Here is a 20,271-nt window from a genome sequence, read left to right as displayed (position 1 = left end):
TTGCTTTTCTCTAAGGAAGGACTAATGATGGGAACCATATTTTCATATGCTTATTGATCATTTGTATATTTTTTTCTGGACTATGAATTCATATCTTTTGCCTCTCTTCATGCTACCAACCAAGATTTTTTTCCCCCCAAACTCACCAAGATTCCTATTCACCTATTTCTGTGATGCTTCTTTTGTGATACAACCACACATTCTTACAACAAACATCCACTACCTGAACTATCCTGAGTGGGTCTCTGTGCTTTACAACCAGAAGAATCAGAATAAGCATGGTCTTTCTTATCTGGATTATTACAAAAATGTCTTAATTGATAGCTATCCCTTTTATCCTGTCCTCTTTAAAAACTGTAGATCTTTCCTTCCCATTTTCCTGTCCTTCCCTTACCTTCTTGGCACAGAGGAATCAGCGGCAGGCCTACCCAACAGAGACACAGGGAGGTGACTGGGTGAGAGGCCTGGAGGTGGCCAGCAGAGGAGACAGTCAACCTGGTTACACTGAAAAAGTTAATAAATATACTGAGGATAAGGAAAGCCAAGTTTCTCACCATCGGAGAAGAAACTTACAAACTTGGGAAGGGAGAAGGCCAGAAGGAATCCTGAGGTGTTGGATTAGAACTGGAGGTATTAGTAAGAACACATGTTTGTTTGTTTTTTTAAATATATATGTCAGATAGATATAAAGTAATTACAGTTAAATGTATTTGTGTGTATATATGTGTAGGCATATGTGCATATAAACTTGCATGTGTTTCTTAGTTCATTCCACTGGGAACATCTAGAAGCAGTGGAACTGCAGTACCAATGAGTAAACCTATTTTCCAGATCTTGGTTCTAAATACCATTCTCCAGTAAGAGGAGCCAGGGGTCTCTGGAGAAATAGCTGATTCCAGGGCTGCAGCAGTGAAAGTATAATATAAACCTGGAATATCTTGATATGCCAGAAAGTATGAAAGTGCTCAAAGACTCATGTGATTCAAAAAACATGGGAGCCTACTCGGAGAGGCTCTAGTTGGCCAAATCTAGGACAATTTGAGCAGCAAAACAACTAATGATATTAGCAGATTATATACTGATCGGATTATATAATAGATTTATGTTTAAACTTACAAGAAACCATCAAACTTTTCCAAAGTGGCTGTTTGATAAATGAATGGCTGAATGATGAATTAATGAAAAAATTAATGGGGGATAAGGGGAAGCTCATCTTTATAGTATAACAACTAGTAAATGCAGAAGGAATGACTGAAATAGAAAATCATTTAGCAGTCATCATCATGGTGGTTGATTCAGTAGTGAGTTATCAATGGAGACTAAGAATGGTAGGTGGACATTTAATGAGGAATAATACTGGAAAACCTTTCTGCGAGATACTTATCAATTGCAAAGGGGAAAATGGGGTCTTTACTGCGAAGAAAATTGGCAGACACCAACATGACCAGGTGATCAAAGTAAATACCACCAGTGGTGGTTGAATGCATGAGTTCCTGATGGGATGTACTGAGACGAGCATAGCACCGTTTCTCAGACATTCCTGCCAAGAAAGCATAACCTGAGTCTGGGCATGAGGACACATTAGATAGACCCAGTATACAGGTCATCCTGGTTTCTTCAAAACCATCAGGAAATACAGGGAAAGACTAAGAGATTGTTCCAGATTGGATGAGTCAGAACCGACTCGATGGCACCTAAAAATAACAACAGATAGAGAAAAGTGGAGCAAATGTGGTGAAATGTTAATGGCTGGGGAATCTTGGAGTTGAAGATAAAGGAGTTCTTTGTACTCTACTTGCATATTTTCTGTAAGTTTGTAATTATTTCAAAATTATTTTTAAAAATCCATATTTCTATCAAATGGTTATTTAAAAATGCATATTTGATTGAACCTCTTCCCTCCTTACGAAATAAGTTTTCCTTGCTTACAAACTTTAAAGCTACTACAAAATTCATCCTTTACTTCTCTTGCCTCACTTAAACCACCTCCCTGTCTAGTGTTTTGCACCCTAGCAATATCATATTGCTAATTATTCTATCATTTTTCTCAAACTACGTTGTTACCTATCTTTGTACCTGTCTTAGTTGAGTTCTCTAGAGGAGCAAAACCACTGAGACATAAAATACATAGAGATTTACTTCAAGGAAATGGATTACACAATTGTGGGGCTGGCAAGTCCCAAATCAGTAGGTCAGTTGGCAGCCTGGAGACTTCTGTAGGCTTACAGCCCAGGAAATGGAGCAGTCGCATCACTAGAGTTGGTGTCATCCAGTGCAGTAACTCATGGTGCCACACCCCTATGGACCTCCTTCCGTGCCAGACCATGTAGAATCCTTAATGTTTTTTGTACTGACGTTACTTGTAAATCATAATTCCCGTGTGTCACTGAATGTAATGGCAATGGTAGTGACATGAACAACTAGCAAAATTAAAGTTACACCTTTAAATTACAATATCATATGCACAGCCTAAATGTATTTACATTTACATAGTTTCATGTGGTTAAAGTGAAAATTTGCTAAGAAAGCAACAGAATTTGAACTAAAAACGTTTAAGAGATACAATATAATTATGTTCATTTTAACATTAAATTCTACTGTTACATGAGAAACATTAATGGATTAGGTTTGCATAATCAAAAACAGCCCAAATAATGTAGAAGTTGTTGACATGCATATGGAAATATATTCATAAATGAAATAATACCATAAAAATAAGAACAAATACACGAGTATTTCAGCACTTAATGAACACCTAGACTAAATCAGAACTTTCCTTCCGAGCATTCAGAGCTGCAGACTTGTGAATGATTTCATCAAAATCAATGCCTTTTGCAAACTCACTTTTTAATGTTTTGTGTTTCTTAAGGAAACCCTGGTGGTGTAGAGGTTAAGTGCTACGGCTGCTAACCAACAGGTCAGCAGTTCAAATCCGCCAGGTGCTCCTTAGAAACTCTATGGGGCAGTTTTATTCTGTCCTATAGGGTTGGTATGAGTTGGAATCGACTCGATGGCAGTGGGTTTGGTTTTTGGTTTTGGTATGTTTCTTAAACTAGAATTCAAACTTCAACCCTGAAAATTTCATTAAAGTCAGAAATATATTTGTAAGACAGTGATGTTTTTAAAGAAAATTTAAAAAGACTAAAAAAAACCCTGAATTTAATATTTAAGCTATATTTCTAAACATGTATTGAGAAACATAGCATTTCCCCTACTTCATGTTTTAAATTGTCAGTTTCTCTAGTTATCAGTCATAATCAATAATTGTTATATATGTAAGTTTATTACACATTTTAATCTGAGATTATGTGATGTAGTTGTAAATTACTTATCTGTAATACTTAGATTATATAAATACTAAAAACAAAATTGTTTTGTAAAATGTTTCTACATTAAATTACATTAGTTACGTTATTAGTAACTGAGCAGAAGCCTTTTTTGATTTTTCTCCTCTTTAAGTACTACTTCATTCTCAAAAAAGTTATTGATACAGGTTCACAAATACTAATTACCACAACATCGTAGCTAAAACACCAGAAAATTTGACAAAATCAGCTTCTGTAAAAACACTGGCACAACAAAAACAACAGTGCATGCTTGTGGCCCTGGCAGACCAAACCATGTGATGTGAAGCATCCTTGTAATTGGGTAATAATTATGGTTCTGACCAGAATGCATTACAAAACCAGCCAAACCCACTGCAGTGAGGTCAATTCCGACTCACAGCGACCCCACAGGGCTTCCAAGGCTATAAATCTCTACAGAAGCAGACTGCCACATCTTTCTCCCACGGAGCTGCTGGTACTTTCAAACTGCCTACCTTTTGGTTAGCAGCCCATTGCATTAACAACTGTGTTTTAGCCTTGTAGGTATATTGATATATGTAAGCTGCATTTACAAAAAATTTTGTTGTTGTTGTAACTAACTACAGGGATATTTTTATAAAAAATAATAAATTTCTGCTGAAACACTGCACAAAAATTTTATAGTCATTTTGGTATCACCCCCTCTGACAGTGTCACCTGGTATAGTCTGCACCCCCCCTCCCTCCCTCACACCTCCCTAGTGATGACTGCAATCTGCTAAATCGAATTTGGGAAGTTGCCAAGTTTTAATAATGTAGCATCATAGGGATATTTTTATTTTTGTGCTTTAAAAGGTATGATGCAAAATAACTTTCTGATATTTTTAGAACCTTAACACACTACCTTTCAACACATTTGATTAAAATTTTTTTTGTTTGTTAATAAGAAATTTGATGAGTGTCTAAGGTAGTCATGAGGTTAAGTCTAAGTAAGTAACCTGGTTAAAAAAAAACCTGGTTTAAAAAACCTGGTTCAGTAGTAGTTAATTAAGTAGCAAGGGCAAGTTACTTAACAGCTTTGTGCCTCAGTTTCCTTATCTGCAAAATTTGGATAGAATGGTAAATTAGATGTTGTTATTATCATTGCCTGCTATGTGTCACGTGCTGTGGACAGTTAGTCTAGTAAAACAGTAACACATCTCTGGAACTGGGGAATAGTAATGTTTAAAAACAAAAACAAAAGAACCCCATTGCTGTGGAGTCGATTCCGACTGGTAGCAGCTGTATAGGACAGAGTAGAACTGCCCCACAGTTTTCAAGAAGCACAACGGATTCGAATTGCCGATATTTTGGTTAGCAGCTGTAGCGCTTAACCACTAAGCCAGGAGGGTTTCCTTCTGATGTTTAAACCAAAAACAAAACCCAGTACCGTCCAGTTGATTCCAACTCATAGTGACCCTATAGGACAGGGTAAAACTGCCCCATACAGTTTCCAAGGAGCGCCTGGTGGATTCAAACTGCCGACCTTCTGGTTAGCAGGCATCGCACCTAACCACTACACCACCAGGGTTTCCTTTAATTAGGAGGGCATAAAGTATGTTGTAAAATTTAGGCTGACATCCAGATCTTGAATGCATGGTGACTAATGATTAAATCTTATTCCCATACCCTCTGAGTATTTTTCAGGGGCCTTATCTTTAAAAAAAAAAAAAAAAAATTTATTATTATTATTATTTTTTTAATCTTTAGGGCTTCTCTCGTTCTAAAACGCTCAACCTAATTTGAGCTGGGCTGGGTCGCTAACCTAAAGGTCCACGGTTGAAACCCACCAGTCACTCATCGGGAGAAAAGACCTGGCCAGCCGCCCCTTAAAGATTCCAGTCTAGGAATCCACTCACTGGAGGCACACAACAATCTGAGCTACTGAACTCATCCTGCGCCTAGAATCCCGGAACGCACCCTTGACTTCACCCTGGCTAGTTAAGTAGTGTCCTCAGAATTACTGAAAATAAACAATCTATATAATTTAACCGGGAGAAAAAATCTTCCGTGTGTGGGGCTACACCCTCAGCCACTTTGGTTGAAAGTGACCTAGGAGTCCTGGAAGAAAGTCAGCTCTCTCCTTGGTTGGGGTCACACGTTAGGAAAAACGTTAAAAAGCACTTTTTCTCACAGGTTAGGGCGTGGGACTGATAAGACGTTGTTGGGTGGTAGTAAATAGAGGAGAGTCGCCCCTACAGCTGGTCGCTACTTTCAACAACAACAAAACAAAACCAAACTCAGTGCCGTCGAGTCGATTCCGACTCTTAGCGACCCTATAGCAAGGATTTAAAGATACAATGGTGTGTGTAAGACAGACACCGCCGAGCTTCCTCCCGCTCCCTCCCCTGCAGCGGGCTCCCCACCCAGAAGGCTCCCCTCCCTCTCTCCCTCCGTGGCGCCGCCGTTGCTCAGGGCTGGAGCGCAGGCGCAGGGCCAGCGATCGCTCGGCTCTCTCCTACTCCTGCCTGCCGGTTGCTAGGGTGTCAGGACGCGCAGCGCCGGGTCTGTGCCACCGCGAAGCAGGCCCCGAGCCTGTCGGGGGGTGCGGGCACCGGCCTGGCTCGGAGTTTTCGCTTGGGTGGTTAGCTCCTGGGCCGGGGCGGAGAGTATCGTGGCCTTCCTGGCCGTGAGAGAAACGATGGAGCCTGGAAAGGTTAGTGCAAGGAGTGCACTCGGGCTTGGCCGGGGACAGGGAGGTCCTGGGGCCAGTACCTGGCTCAGGCCTCCTCTGCTGCCCACCCCGCGGGCCCACCGGCTGCTCCTGGTGCTGCTCCTTCACGCCTTCTGCTTTCAGCATTAGTAACTTTATAGGTAGCCACAGTTCGGGATTAGCTGAAAATTCTCGTCCTGATCCGAATTTTTTATAACTTCTTTGGAGGACTCTGTAGGAAATCTGGGCAAAGTAGTTCTTCCTAGACGAAGGTGCTTGAATCCAGCGGAAAACCTTGTGAGCGGCGGAATAAATAATCCCTCCATTTATTTATTTACAATCAATTCCTTAGCTTTTCTGGGATCTTGGTTCAGATTTGTAGGTTACTCAAGAAAACCTCAAACGTTTTGTAATCCTTAAAGCTGAGCTGGAGAATGCGTTTATTTTTACTTTTTTTTTTAATAAAGCGGAGTCTAGTCTCCCTTTTGTTTTCCTCTTCCCAAGTGCTGAGGGGCTTGTTGGAGGCATTCTTTTTATTTGATCCAGCGACCGGGAAAAGGCAATTTAATTGTGAAAAAAATCACCATTATGAAAACGTAGTTCGCGGATTTTTAACTGCCCTGGAGTGCATTCCAACTCCTAGCCTCTTAGCGTTTGCCAAGGCTGTAATCTTCAGAGAAGCAGAATGCGGCATTCTCCCCTGGCTCACCCAGTGTCTGATGGGTTGGAACCGCCCACAATTTGGTTACCACCTATGCACTTTAACCACTGCACCACCAGGGTCCTTTTAAGCGCCTTAAAACCAAACCAAAGCCGTTGCCTTTGAGTGGATTCAGACTCATGGTGACCCTGTAGCACGGGGTAGAACTGCCCCGTAGGGTTTCGGACAGGTGGCTGGTGGGTTCCAATCGCTGACCTTTTGGTTAGCAGTGGCGCTCTTAACCATCAGGGCTCCTCAAGTGCCTTAACCCAAACCAAAACCAAACCTGTTGCTGTCGGGCACATAAAAAGACCTTTTCTTCTTGTATACCTCACATTTGAATATCACCATCTCTTTACTAGAACCAGCCAGTTGTTGATTATATTGTGCACAGTTTTTTTTTAGTTTATAAATGTCCATTTTAGAACTTTTTCGGATCATGGCAGGAATTAAATGCAAGTCCCACACTGAGGACTTCAAACTGATAATCGGTTGCAAGGGCGTAAGAAACAATCAACGGAGGAGCAGGAGAGACTTTAAGGTTCAAGAGTCAACTGTTTGCGAAAGGAGGAAGGAATTGGAGAAAATGAATCTGTAAAAACACACACATTGTGGACCCAAAACATAGTGGGTCCACAATTAAGTGGTCTGAGTTGTAATATGACTTGAAAAAGTGGATTATTTATGGAAGGGAATAAAATCAAGCTGTCTCTGCTGTCACAATTCAGATCAAAAGGAAGCTTCTTGCAAATCAAAGAATCCCAGATTTCAAGGCAGGTTTCACCTGGATTCATAAATTCATGAAAAGGAATGGCCTTTCTGTGAGAATGAGAACCACTCTAGACCAGCAACTTCTAGATGACTGGGAGCAAAAGATGGTCAACTTCGCAAATTCTTTACCAAGGAAATCTCTGAACTAAGTATGTCTGCAATAGATGTAATTAATATGAAGCTCATGTCTTTTGACATCCTGGTTACCGGGACTATGTTGCTTCAGGTATGAGAACTGTACCCATTACAACCACTGGGAACTAGAGGGCTTGCTTCACAGTAGTCCTTGGTTGTACTGCGAGTGGGATGAAATTAAAGCTGATGGTGGTTTTCAAGAGAGTTACCATGCCTGGTGAAAAACTGCCCACCAGTGGGGTTGCTCACTGTAATAAGAAGGGATGGAAGAACTGTGATGTTAGGTAAGTATAGGTAGATGAATAGGCGGGGGGATTCTTTTTGAAGAAGTTTTTACTAATTTTTGATGCCATGGCTATTCACAAAGAAAAAAACATTCAAAATTATATTGACTGGTGCCCATATAGCAGCCATACCTGATGGCCATACCTGCAAGCTGAAGCTGCTAGATATAGCAGTCAGCTACCCAATCAAGACTTTCCTGAGAAGAGAGCGGGATGAACGGATGCAGTCTGGGATTCGTGAATTCACAGTATCAGGACAACTGAAGCGGGTGACGTTTACTGAAGTCTGCAAGTAGGTGGCTTCTGCTTGGGGGAAAATAACCGCAGAAACCACCTGCAACAGCTTGAGAAAGACTGGGATTTCAAAGACAGTGATTGTCAAAAATTATATTTCAGCTTAAGATTTATGATAGTAATACAATATAAATACCTTTTTTTCTTGTAGTTTCAGGCCTACCATCGTTTCTACTAATTTCTGGCTGTTCGCTCATTCATATTCTTTGATTTCAACATGGCATCCCATTTCCGTCATGAGCCCATTCAGTTCACCATTGGTTGCGCTTAGCTTAGGAAAATATCTACCTTAAATGAAGTTTCCATAATATCAGTTTTATCCTGGTAACATTAAATCCATTGGACAGAAAAAATAATTGAAATCGAAGTCAGCAACATATAAAAAAATATTGGCATAGCATGCCTACAAAAATAATGCAAGGGGGGTTTGCAAAAACAACACATGTATTATTTGCATAAAAATGATAAGTATTTTGTGCATTTATAAGGAAATAGCTGGGTTTCTTTGTTGGTGAAAGTTTAAAATTCAGAAGAAAAATCTTGTGATCTTGATCAGACATGTTGCATGTTACTTTCAGCAAAAGTATATAATTACAACCACTAAGAACCCAAAATGAAAGGAATACACAGAGTCACTGTACCAGAAAGAATGGGTCGACATTCATTCAACCATTTCAGGAGGTAGCATATGATCAAAAACCGGTGGTACTGAAGGAAGAAGTCCAAGCTACACTGAAAGCATTGGCGAAAAACAAGGCTACAGGAATTGACCGAATACCAACAAACAGATGCAGCGATGGAGGTGCTCACTCATCTATACCAAGAAATTTGGAAGGCAGCTACCTGGCCAACTGACTGGAAGAGATCCATGTTGATTCCTATTCCCAAGAAAGCTGATCCAACCGAATGCAGAAATTATCGAACAATATCATTAATATCACACGCAAGTAAAATTTTGCTGAAGGTTATTAAAAAGCGGCAGCAGCAGTACATTGACAGGGAACTGCCAGAAATTCAAGATAGATTAAGAGGAGGATGTGGAATGAGGGATATCAATGCTGATGTCAGATGGATCCTAGCTGAAAGCAGAGAATACCAGAAAGATGTTTAAAAAAAAAAAAAAAGATGTTTACCTGTGTTTTATTCACTATGTAAAGGTATTAGACTGTATGGATCATAGCAAATTACGGATAACTTTGCAAAGAATAGGACACTTAATTGTGCTCTTGCAGAACCTGTAAATAAACCAAGAGGCAGTTGTTCGAACAGAACAAAAGGATACTATGTAGTTTAAAATCAGGAAAGATACGTGTCAGGGTTGTATCCTTTCACCGTACATATTCATTCTGCTGATGAAATAGTCTGAGAAGCTGGACTATATGAAGAATGCAGCATCAGGACTGGAGGAAGACTCACTAACAACCTACGATATGCGGACGACACAACCTTACTGAAAGTGAAGAGGACTTGAAGCACTTATTGATGAAGATCAAAGACTGCAGTCTTCAGTATGGATTTCACCTCAACATAAAACAGAAGTCCTCAAACCTGGATCAATAAGCAACACCATGATAAACAGAGAAAATATTTAAGTTTTCGAGAATTTAATTTTACTTGGATCCATAATCAATGCCCATGGAAACAGTGGTCAAGAAATCAAAGGACGTATTGCATGGGCAAATCTGCTGCAAAAGACCTCTTCAAAGTATTCAAAAGCGAAGATGTCATCTTGAGCCTAAGATGTACCTGACCCAAGCCATGGCGTTTTCAGTTGCCTCACATGCATGTAAAAGCTGGACAATGAAAAAGGAAGACCGAAGATGAACTGATGCCTTTGAATTATGGTGTTGGAGTTGGAGAAGTATATTGAATATACCATGGACTGCCAGAAGAATGAACAAGTCTGCCTTGGAAGAAGTACAGGCAGAGTGCTCCTTTAAGTGACAATGGGGAGACTTCATCTCACGTACTTTGGACATGTTATCAGGAGTGACCAGTTCCTGGAGAAGGACATCATGCTTGGTAAAGTACAGGGTCATTGAAAAAGAGGAAGACCCTCAATGAGAGGGATTTAGACAGTGGCTACAACAATGGGCTCAAACACAGCGAAGATTGTGAGGATAGCACAAGACTGAGCAGTGTTTTGTTCTGTTATACGTAGGGTCTGTACAAATCTGATAGTTTTTTTTTTTTTAATTTACTTTTTACATCTCTAGTTGGTGACTACATGCCTTTGCAATACTTGGCAAAGGGCTCAGGGCCCTGTCCTCATAATGTGTTCTTCTAACAGCATACACACTTCTCTCCTTTGTTGAATTTAGGCAAGTTGTTTAGATCATACATTAAACTTCTATACAGAGCAGTTAACTTGAAAGAGAAAAAAAAAAATTAAAGTTCAGACACTAGAGTTACACTTATTCTAATTGCAACTGACCATCTTATAACATATCTTACTGTGGATCCATTTTGGTAAATCAAGCAATTAAAAAAAAACGTTTTCCAGTGAAAGCATATTAACAAATTTTGTGGTTATAGTATATTTGGGCTAGATTCTTATAACTGGTTGCCTTTTATTTATTTCTATCGGGTATATTTATGAGCTATTAGAAATTTTTTTCTATTTCCCCTAGTTTTCACATAATCAGGAAGATTCTTAGTGGCTTATTCATGACTAAATTTTAGTTTTTGTTTGTCCTACATCTGCTTTCATTTGGAACACGCTTACCAAATTCTTTCTTTATTTGCCTCTTTAAGGCAGTGTTTCTCAAAAAGAAAATGAAATAAGATAAATGCTATCTTGTTCTGTACAGAAGTCATCCTTGATTAATTTTGTTTAGCCAAGGTTACGGCTATCTATCATCAAGCCATATCTTAACATCAAGTGGTGTTAAACTGTGTTGTTACAGGTCTGGCGAAAGATACACTCTAACGCAACAGTTAGTACCTGTATGTTGAGTAAGAGCAGCAGTTTGAAGCAGGAATACCAAAGAAGAATAAGCTATGATTCTATCTTCAATGGGCTTATAGTCTTACCAGGGAGACTAACAGACATTTACTAGTAGCAAACAATCTCAGGAGGTCTGCAATGAAGTGCTAAATGTGTGGAACAGTGTAAAACTGTTTGAGTTCAAAGCAAGGGTGAAAGTTTAGATGGCTATGGAGAAGGTGAGTCTTGAGTTGGGCATTGCAAATGGGGTACAGTTTAGGTAGGAGGAGGTTAAATGTCTGTATTACCTACCTGTTGCTGCATAACGACCTGTGTCTTAAAACAACAATAAACATTTATTATCCTCACAGTTTCTGTAGATGAGAAATTTGGGAGTGGCTTTGCTGGGACTTCTGGCTTGAGGGTTTTTTTTTTTTTGTTGTTGTTGTTGTACTTTAGATGAAGGTTTACAGAACAAACTAGTTTCTCATTAAACAGTAGTTCACATATTGTTTTACGACATTGGTTAACAACCCCAGGATATGTTAACACTCTCCCTTCAGGCTCAAGGTCTTTTTATAGGTTCCGATCAAGATGTCAGTTGAAGCTGCAGACATCTGAAGGTTTCCAAACCAAAAACCAAACCCAGTGGCATCACTAGGGTGGCGCAGGGGGTGCTGACCCCAGCAGGTGACACTATTAGGGGAGGTGACACCAAAATGACTGTTTATAAAATTTTTGTGCAGTGTTTTAGCAGAAATTTATTATTATTTTTTAAAATCTCCCTGTAGTTAGTTGTAACAACAACAAAAATTTTTGTAAGCCCAGCTTACATGTATCAATACACCTACAAGGCTAAAACTCTATGCTAATTTACCTTTTGAACTTTCGTATACACTCTGTCAGAGCTATCATTATTAGCCAATTACAACGATACTTCACGTGGTTTCACCTGCACATGCTGCAAGCATGCGCCGTTGTTTTCGTTGCTGCTGGTATCTTTATAGTCTATTATGTTGTCAGATTTTCTGCTGTTTTAACTACAATATTGTGGTAATTAGCATGGAAGGGTGACACCATCAGTTACTGCACTGGGTGACACCAACCCTAGTGACGCCAGTGACCAACCTCATTGCCGTTGAGTTGATTCTGACTCATAGCGACCCTACAGGACTGAGTAGAACGGCCCCATAGGGTTTCCAAGGTTGTAATCTTTACAGAAACAGATTGCTACACCTCTCTCCCACGGAGAGGCTGATGGGTACAAATTGCTGACCTTTCAGTTAGCTTGCCAAACACTTAACCACTACACTACCAGGGCTCCTGTCTGAAGGTTTAACTGGGGTTAAATGGTATATTTCTAGTGACTTGCTCACATGGCTATTGAAGTGGTGCTGGCTGTTGGTAGAATTCCACACTTCCTCTCCACATGGAGCTCTCCCAAATCAGTTTGTCCTCATGACATGGTGCTGGCCTCTCCTGGATGAGCGAGGCAAGAGAGAGCAACAGGTGGAAGATATTCATCCCATGACCTAGCCTCAGAAGTCACATAGCATCACTTCTACCACATTTTCCTCACTAGAAATGAGTCAAGTCTGGCCCACATTCACTGGGAGGGAAATTAGTCTCGTGAAAGGAGGCATGTTAAAGAATTAGTAGACATAGTTTAAGAGTACCACAGCTTATTTTAACATTTCCCCTTAAATTCTCAGAATAAGTTTGGGTAACTGATGAACTTCCTTGACTCAATCCTGTGACAGGGATTCATAATATGTATTTTTTCGTGGGTGATATTTATGAGGTGCTGTTATGAGCTAAGCAGTGCTAGATGCTTGATATATAGAAAGGATTCAGATAGCCTTCCATTCTGGAAGATTAGAGTTTAGCTGAGGAGGTATGATCTATGCTTGAAAAAGATTATTAAACAGGGAAGCAACTATTTTAACAACAGACAACAGCAAACATTAGAGTCAGCAGATAAGTACCTAGAAGGCAGGAATTTTTTTCTTTTTTCAGTTTTGTTTATCTATGTAGTCCAAGTGTCTGGAGCAGTGCTTGGCATTTGTTAGGAGCTCAGTATGTATTTGTTGAATGAATAACGGTGTTTTTATAGAATGGAGAGATCATTTAGCTTGTGGAATGCTCTATTCCCACAGGCATACAGAGTGCCTTATTTTGGTGGGACAGTGGTGAAAGGACAGGCTCTGGGCTCTGGTGACGTAAGATTGAATACTGACTCAGCCTCTTTTTCAATTAGTGACCGTTTATTCTTTCATTCATTCCACAATTATGTATTCAAGTCCTGTTATCTGCCTAGCAATGTGTAAGATTTGGGGACAAAAGTTATTTAGATTCTCTATTCCTCAGCTTCCTCATTTGTAAAATGGGGACTAATAACCCACTTCATAGGGCTATGGGGCTTAATAATGTGTTTGACATAGTATAGCACTCGACATGCTCTAGATGCACAGTAGTTAAGAGCTTGGCTGCTAATCAAAAGGTCAGCAGTTTGAATCTACCAGGAGCTCCTTGGAAACCCTATGGGGTAGATGCTAAATACGTTATCTGTTTATCTATTTATCTACCTACCTACCTACCAGTCCATCCCACTCTTCCTTTCTCTCTCCCTCAATCTATCCCTGTTACTGTTCCTACATAACAGACTACCCCAGACTTCGTTGGGTAAAACAACAGCAGCCATATTATTACGCCAACACATTCTGTGGGTCAGGAATTTGGAAAATTCACAGCAGGTTCAGCTTATCTCCGAGGCATCAACTGGGAAGACTAAATTTCTGTGTGTAGGGTATGGCTCAAAAGCTTCAGCTGGAGCTGGAATTATTTGAAATCTTGCTTACTCATGTATCTGGTGGTTGATGCTTACTGTTGGCTGGGGCCTCAACTGGGGTCATTGGCCGACACCTACATGTGGCTGCTTTACGTGGTTGCCGAAGTTCCTCACAGCATGGTGGCTGAGTTCCAGAAGTGAGCAACCCAAAGAGAACCAGATGGAAGCCATATTGCCTTGGAAGTCACATAGCATCACTCCTGCCACTGTATAAACTTATCCAAATTGAAGGAAAAGGAATATAAATTGCACCTCTCTATGGGAGGAGCCTGAGAGTCACATGGCAAGATGAGCATTTGGGATGAGAGATATTGTAGTGGCTATTTTTGGAAAATACAATTTGCCACAATAGATTGTAAACTCAAAATATTTGTCCTTGATCTGTCATTTAGAGTGTCACTGTAACTTGTTTTCTATTTTATCTTTATAATATTTAATGGGTTTTGAAGTAGTCAAAGCAATACATTCTATAGTCATGTAATTTTAGACTAGTGAATAATTTTTAAAAATCTGTATTTTTATTTGCTTTTATTCCATTAAAGAGATAAGTATTTTCTGGCATATCAAGAATTAATTGCCAATGATTTAAGTGGCCTAATGAAATAGTAGTTCATCAGAACATACAAAATTAGTTATTTTAACTCTTTAAAATTTTTTAACTTTATAATTTCTTTTTCAGAGAAGAACAAAAGATGATACATGGAAAGCAGATGAACTCAGAAAACACCTCTGGGTAATATACTTTACATATTTAAATTGGGATCCATTTGGAACCTATAGGTTTTTTTTTTTGGCAGTTTTACCTAGTTTATAATACTGTAAAACTTTGATTGCATGTAGCTTATTTCAGAGGAATTTTCGATTCAAAGATAAAGCCATTGTAGTTAATATCTCTTAGAACCATAGTGAAATAGGGTAAAATTATGGTATAGGACATGTTCAGTTTCTTGGGGTGGCTGGTGATTTCAGTCTATCCCTACATCCTCACAAGCTCAGTGGGTCTTTTGTCACGGTTCAGGAGTATCCCAAATGCCACTTGGGGGGCTTGTGTGCAGTGGTGGGGTTGGGGGCAGACAGGGAGAGGGTAGCTTGGTGATTGAGATAGAGTTCTCCTGAGGCCATTGCTGCTACATTTCCGATTGTTCCTTAGGTCAGTGGGGGAAAGGACAGCCTCTGGGCTCTAGGATCCCGCTTCTTTGGTAGGACCTGTCCTGTAGGGTTGCTGTGAGTTGGCATCAACTCAACAACAGGTTAGGTAGTTAGTGTCTTAGTAACTTTAAAACATAGCTTCAATATCTCTTTTTCTTTCTAATCAATGTAGCATTTTAGATTTGTTTTGCCAGAAAGATGATTTGAATGCCTGTGATATAAGGGACTTAAGCAGTCAGTAATGTAAAATGGGAAATTTGACCACAAATACTTTGGAATTCTAAGAATGTTAATTAAGGCCCCACCCCTTACCTTGCTTGGAAAGTTGGAAAGAAGTTGAATGCAATATATTTTTAAGACCCTTCAAGTGAGTATGATTATCATGTTCAGATATTAAAAGTTCAGCATGTATTTTGCTTTTCTAGTAAAGAAGTGGAGCCCTGGTGGTGTAGTGGTTAAGAGCTCAGCTGCTAACCAAAGGGTTGGCAGTTCAAATCCTCCAGGCGCTCCTTGGAAACTCTATGGGGCAGTTCTACTCTGTCCTACAGGGCTGACTCGACGGCACTGGGTTCACTGGGAGTAAAGAAGTGGAGCCCTGGTGGTGTAGTGGTTAAGAGCTCAGCTGCTAACCAAAACGTTGGCAAATTAAATCCACCAGCCATTCCCTAGAAACCCTATGGGGCGGTTCTACTCCATCCCATAGGGTGGCTATGAGTCGGAATTGACTTGACAGCACCTAACAACAACAACAGTGAAGCAGTAACCCTTTTTCTCTTTAGGTTGCACAAGCAGATAGCCCAAAAGATGAAAAGAAACACAGAGAAAAGAAACTACATAAGGAGTCAGAATCTGACCTACTTGAATACAGGGAGCGTAAATACAAGAATCAAGACCCAGACACAAAGCATAAAGAACGGGCAAATGAAAGAGATGCTCACGTGTCTAAGGAGACTCTTCGAGGGGAGAGGGACAGAGAAAAACAAAGGGAAAGAAAAAAAGACACAAAAGATCGGGAAAGAGAAAAATATAAAGAGAAACATCGAGAACAAGACACAGAAAAGTCTCACAGTAGAGGAAAAGACAGAGAAAAAGAAAAAGAGAGAAAAGCTAGGAAAGAAGAACTTAGACAGACCACTGCCTATCATAACCTCCTGGGACGTGAGGCGTGTGACAAGCAACTTCTGGAAAAGGTAGAAAAGAAGATTCGTTCAGGTTTGTTTTAACTGGACACATCTAAGCTCTTCTCTTAAATTTATCTTTGTATTATTTTGTATTAAATATAGTTTAAAAATATATTCTATCTTTCCTTTTAAGGAATTGCATAGCTGTTAGCTACAATGTTTTGTTAAATGTACTTCTCACAAAAAGTTCTCACTTGTGTGAGTATTTTCCTCTTTAGAGATTTTCATTCATCATTTTGTTTTCTCTTACAATTTTTATAAATGTTTTAGTTTTGGATTTGAACTTACCCTCTTGTACCTGTGTGTATGTATACACATTTTTTTTTTTAAACTCATTTCAGTTAGTGGAGGAAGTAACATTTATTTCATTATTAGCTAGACTTTTATTATTGAAGCATATTTTAGATTTTTATTGAATAAAGTCCAACCCCCATAGTGAAAAAAGAAAAATAATGCTCTTTGATAAAAAGTGCTCCTTCAAAATGCCAGTTTTATTTTAAGCAATGTTTAAGTATTTGTTATCTAAATTCCTAGGAATTCTAGGATAAAGTTGCATACCTTTTTTTTTTTTTAAATGAAAATATCTTCACTATTTTTTATTATACAAACAATACTCTTTTTTTTCAAATCAAACTAGTTAATGTAAGCAAAAAGGGAGTTTATTAGTAGTAACTCTGAGAATCAACAAGGAAGGTGGTGAACCTAGTTAAGAAAATGAATGAAAACCAAGGAAGTCCAGGCTGTTGAGAGTACAGCTAAATATGTCCCTAAATAGCTGGCTTGTTACCAAGTACTATATCAAGGACTCAGGCTTGGTTACTGCTGTGGCAAATTGGATGATCAGCAGAAATGATAGTCAGGGTGGCTTGGTGAATGTGCGCCCCTCCCTGCCACCATGGATGTTTTGTTCATCAGCCTGTTGAACAAGTGCTTGAATGGCTGGGGAAGTAGGTTGACTGATACGCACAGAAATAGTTATCTTTAAAACCGGGGTATTAAGATTATTCTCCAAGGTAGCAACCTTTTGATGTTTTGATGAGCATTCATATGGATCACAAATATGCTGATGGTCAGCTACAAATTTCCCAATAACCAATCCTCTGTATTACTTCTAAGTCTTGACTTTCTGGCAAAACTGTTGCCCATGAATTGACATGGTTTCTTAATGTAGGCCATCTCTTATGCAAAATGGAGAGTTCAGAGTTCTGCTCACAGGATTTCTCATTCCATGCTCTTCAGGACCACACCAGGTGGGATATAATGCGATAGCAGCCTGCTTCAGGAGAGTGCCGGCTTATTGAGCCGATGAGTTCCTCTCCAGTCAGCTGAACTTGTCATAGAGAGCTCCCTGTTAGGCCCTAGGTGTGGACTGAGGAAGAAGCAACAAGCAGTGACCTAGGAGTTACTGTGCTGTGAATGTAAGGGGTGTACTCTGGCAACATCCTTGTTCATTCAGGATCTTCTCAGACCTGGTGCTCTGTGTGCCACCCCCACTTGATTATGAGTGCAGCTCTAATTGCATAGTCTGTTTGATGTTCCATGGTGAGGCATCTATAAGGCTGTGTACATACTCATGTACACACATTACATAGCTCTTTGTGCTGAGAGAGCCTAGAAGCAGTGACACCCCAGTACCAGTGATCACACCTAGTACCTAGATCTTGGTTTTAAAACACCATTCTTGAATAAAAGGGACCAGGTCTCCTTGGAGAAATGGTTGATTCCTGGGCTGGAGCAGGGAAAAGACAAGGTGAGTCTGGAGTCTCTTATGGTGCCACATATAAGGAAGTGCTTAAAAAAAAAAAAAAAGAGAGAGGAGGGAGAGAGATGTCAAAAGGACACAGGAGCTAATCTCAAACAGCTCCTGCTAGCCAAATCTGGAAGAGTCTGAGAAACAAAATATTAGATTATGAATCAAAGAATAAAATATTCGAGAGTCCAAGCTTATTTAAATAAATGAATTCAAATAAATAATGGAGGAGGGACAACCTTATGAGTTCCAATTAATAAATGCAGGAATTACAGAACGAATGAGGGAAATAGAAAATCACCATTAGAACACTACAGTAGTAATTACTGCAGGCAAAATCCACTGAAGAATGCAGAAATTAGTGGATGAAAATTTAAGGAGAAACAGGATATTTGCATAGCCTCAATGTATCTCCCCCATAATATTTATCATTTACTGTAGTGGTTTGAACATATGTTCAGTATTCATTTTTATAAAGTTATTTATTGAAGTATAAAATGCAGAAAAACACACAAATCATAAACATACAGCTCCTCTCCCCAAATGTAACCACTATCCTGATTTCTATCTCCACAGATTACTTTTGCATGTTTCTGATATTTATATAATGAAATAGTATTTTATATCATTATTTTGCATCCAGCTTAATTTATTCACTATTATGTTTATGTGATTAATTGATGTTGTTGAGTATATGAATAGTTCATTCACTTTCATCATTAAATAGTACTCCGTTGTATAAACATAGCACAATATATTTAAACCCATTCCAGTGCCGGTGGCCATTTGAATTGTTTGCAGATTTGATTTATTGCAAATAAGGCTGTTAATGAACATTATTAAGTGTGCTTTTTGATGTTCATATATGTACATTTCTGTTGGATGTATACCTAGGGGTAGAATTGTTAGGTTAGCTGGGTTACCACTAATTAACAGTAACCGTTTTATTATTCAGTGTCTTTAAAAACTTATTCTTTTAGTGCTCTTGGTTTTTATTTCTAATAAAATCCTTTTTGTTTTTAAATTGTTCTTTGTTCATTGCTACCTACTTTTTTTTCCAATGCAGCATTGAAATGAATTGTACTGAAAATAATTGTTATATAATTAGACTCTTTGAAGTTCTTTCCACTGTCCTTCATTATTTTTACATCTCTTCCATATCTCCTTTGATGCTTCCTTTTCGTTTCCCCAATCTGTACAGTGTTGCCTTGCTCTAGGACTCAGTCCTTGGACCAGTTTTCCATCTACCCTTACTCTCTTGGTGATTTATCCAGTCTCATGGTTTTAACTACCATCTATATGCTGCTGACTTCCAAGTTTTTGTCTCCAGCTGGACCTCATCTCTGAATTCCAGACTTTTTTTTTGTATCTACTTGCATGCTTGACTTCTGTAGGTTGATGTCTAATAGATATCCCAAACTTAATATGTCTAAAGCTACACAATCTACTTTGCTCAAACCTTACCCGTGTCAGTTGATTGCAACTGTTTCCTTTTGGTTAATTAGGTTGAAAAACCTTGGAATCAATCTTGACTCCACTCTTTTTCTTAAAATCTATCAGGAAATTCTGTTGGCTCTACCTTCAAAATATATCCAGAATCTGACCTCTTTCTTTCCTCTACTATCCCTACTACTTTATTTACTGTCTCCTGCCACTATAATGTGAGTTCTGTGGGACTTTCTCCCCGTTTTGATCTCTTCTGTGTTCTCAAGCTCCTAGAAGAGAGGTTGGTGCTTAGTGAATATTTTTGAGTGCAAGAATAAATGAATCAACTTTATTTCAATTATCTCTGAGAGTTTAGTTTTGTCCTCATTTTTCAAAGTATTAATCTCTTAATGTTAAGTCTGATGACTTTATTTGTCTGCAGATTCAGAAGTGAAGATCTAGATTTTCATTATTGGAACGTGCTGTTGGCATCATCAGTACTCATTTATAACATGGGTTGATTTCTCTGTGGATCCCAGGCTGTGATAGGTGTTGGGTCAGCAGTGGAATGGGAGTTGGCTGCTAGGCAGTAAAGCTTCATCTTTTGTGCCAGTGGGCGGAACCTTTTCCCACAGAGGACCTCCTGGCATTTTCTGCCTTCTCCTTAGCAACATGGTTGCCAGTAGGGTGTGGTGGACTGGTGCTATTTTTTCCCGTCGGATCAACAAGGACAGACATTTCCTTTGAGTTTAGCAGCTAAAATGTTTGGCCGACTAGGCAGGTTTTTCTCAGGGGGTAAGGAGGGCTGTACT

At 39.3% G+C, this 20,271-nt stretch overlaps 1 protein-coding gene across 1 annotated transcript in view; it reads left to right on the top strand.

The window, feature by feature from the left end:
• The first annotated feature begins 5,819 nt into the window (after positions 1–5,819).
• The window catches only part of DYNC2I1 (dynein 2 intermediate chain 1), a 188,936-nt gene continuing 174,484 nt past the window's right edge, over positions 5,820–20,271 (top strand). Inside the window, exons 1-3 of the mRNA XM_049881681.1 lie at positions 5,820–5,999; positions 14,634–14,687; positions 15,883–16,315. Of these exons, the coding sequence (XP_049737638.1) occupies positions 5,985–5,999; positions 14,634–14,687; positions 15,883–16,315 (502 nt within the window). The 5' untranslated portion in view covers positions 5,820–5,984. The remainder of the gene's footprint in view (positions 6,000–14,633; positions 14,688–15,882; positions 16,316–20,271) is intronic.

This window comes from Elephas maximus, chromosome 4 (assembly GCF_024166365.1).
Source record: "Elephas maximus indicus isolate mEleMax1 chromosome 4, mEleMax1 primary haplotype, whole genome shotgun sequence".
NCBI classification, from domain to species: domain Eukaryota; kingdom Metazoa; phylum Chordata; class Mammalia; order Proboscidea; family Elephantidae; genus Elephas; species Elephas maximus.
This window is presented reverse-complemented; position numbering and strand designations above follow the sequence as displayed.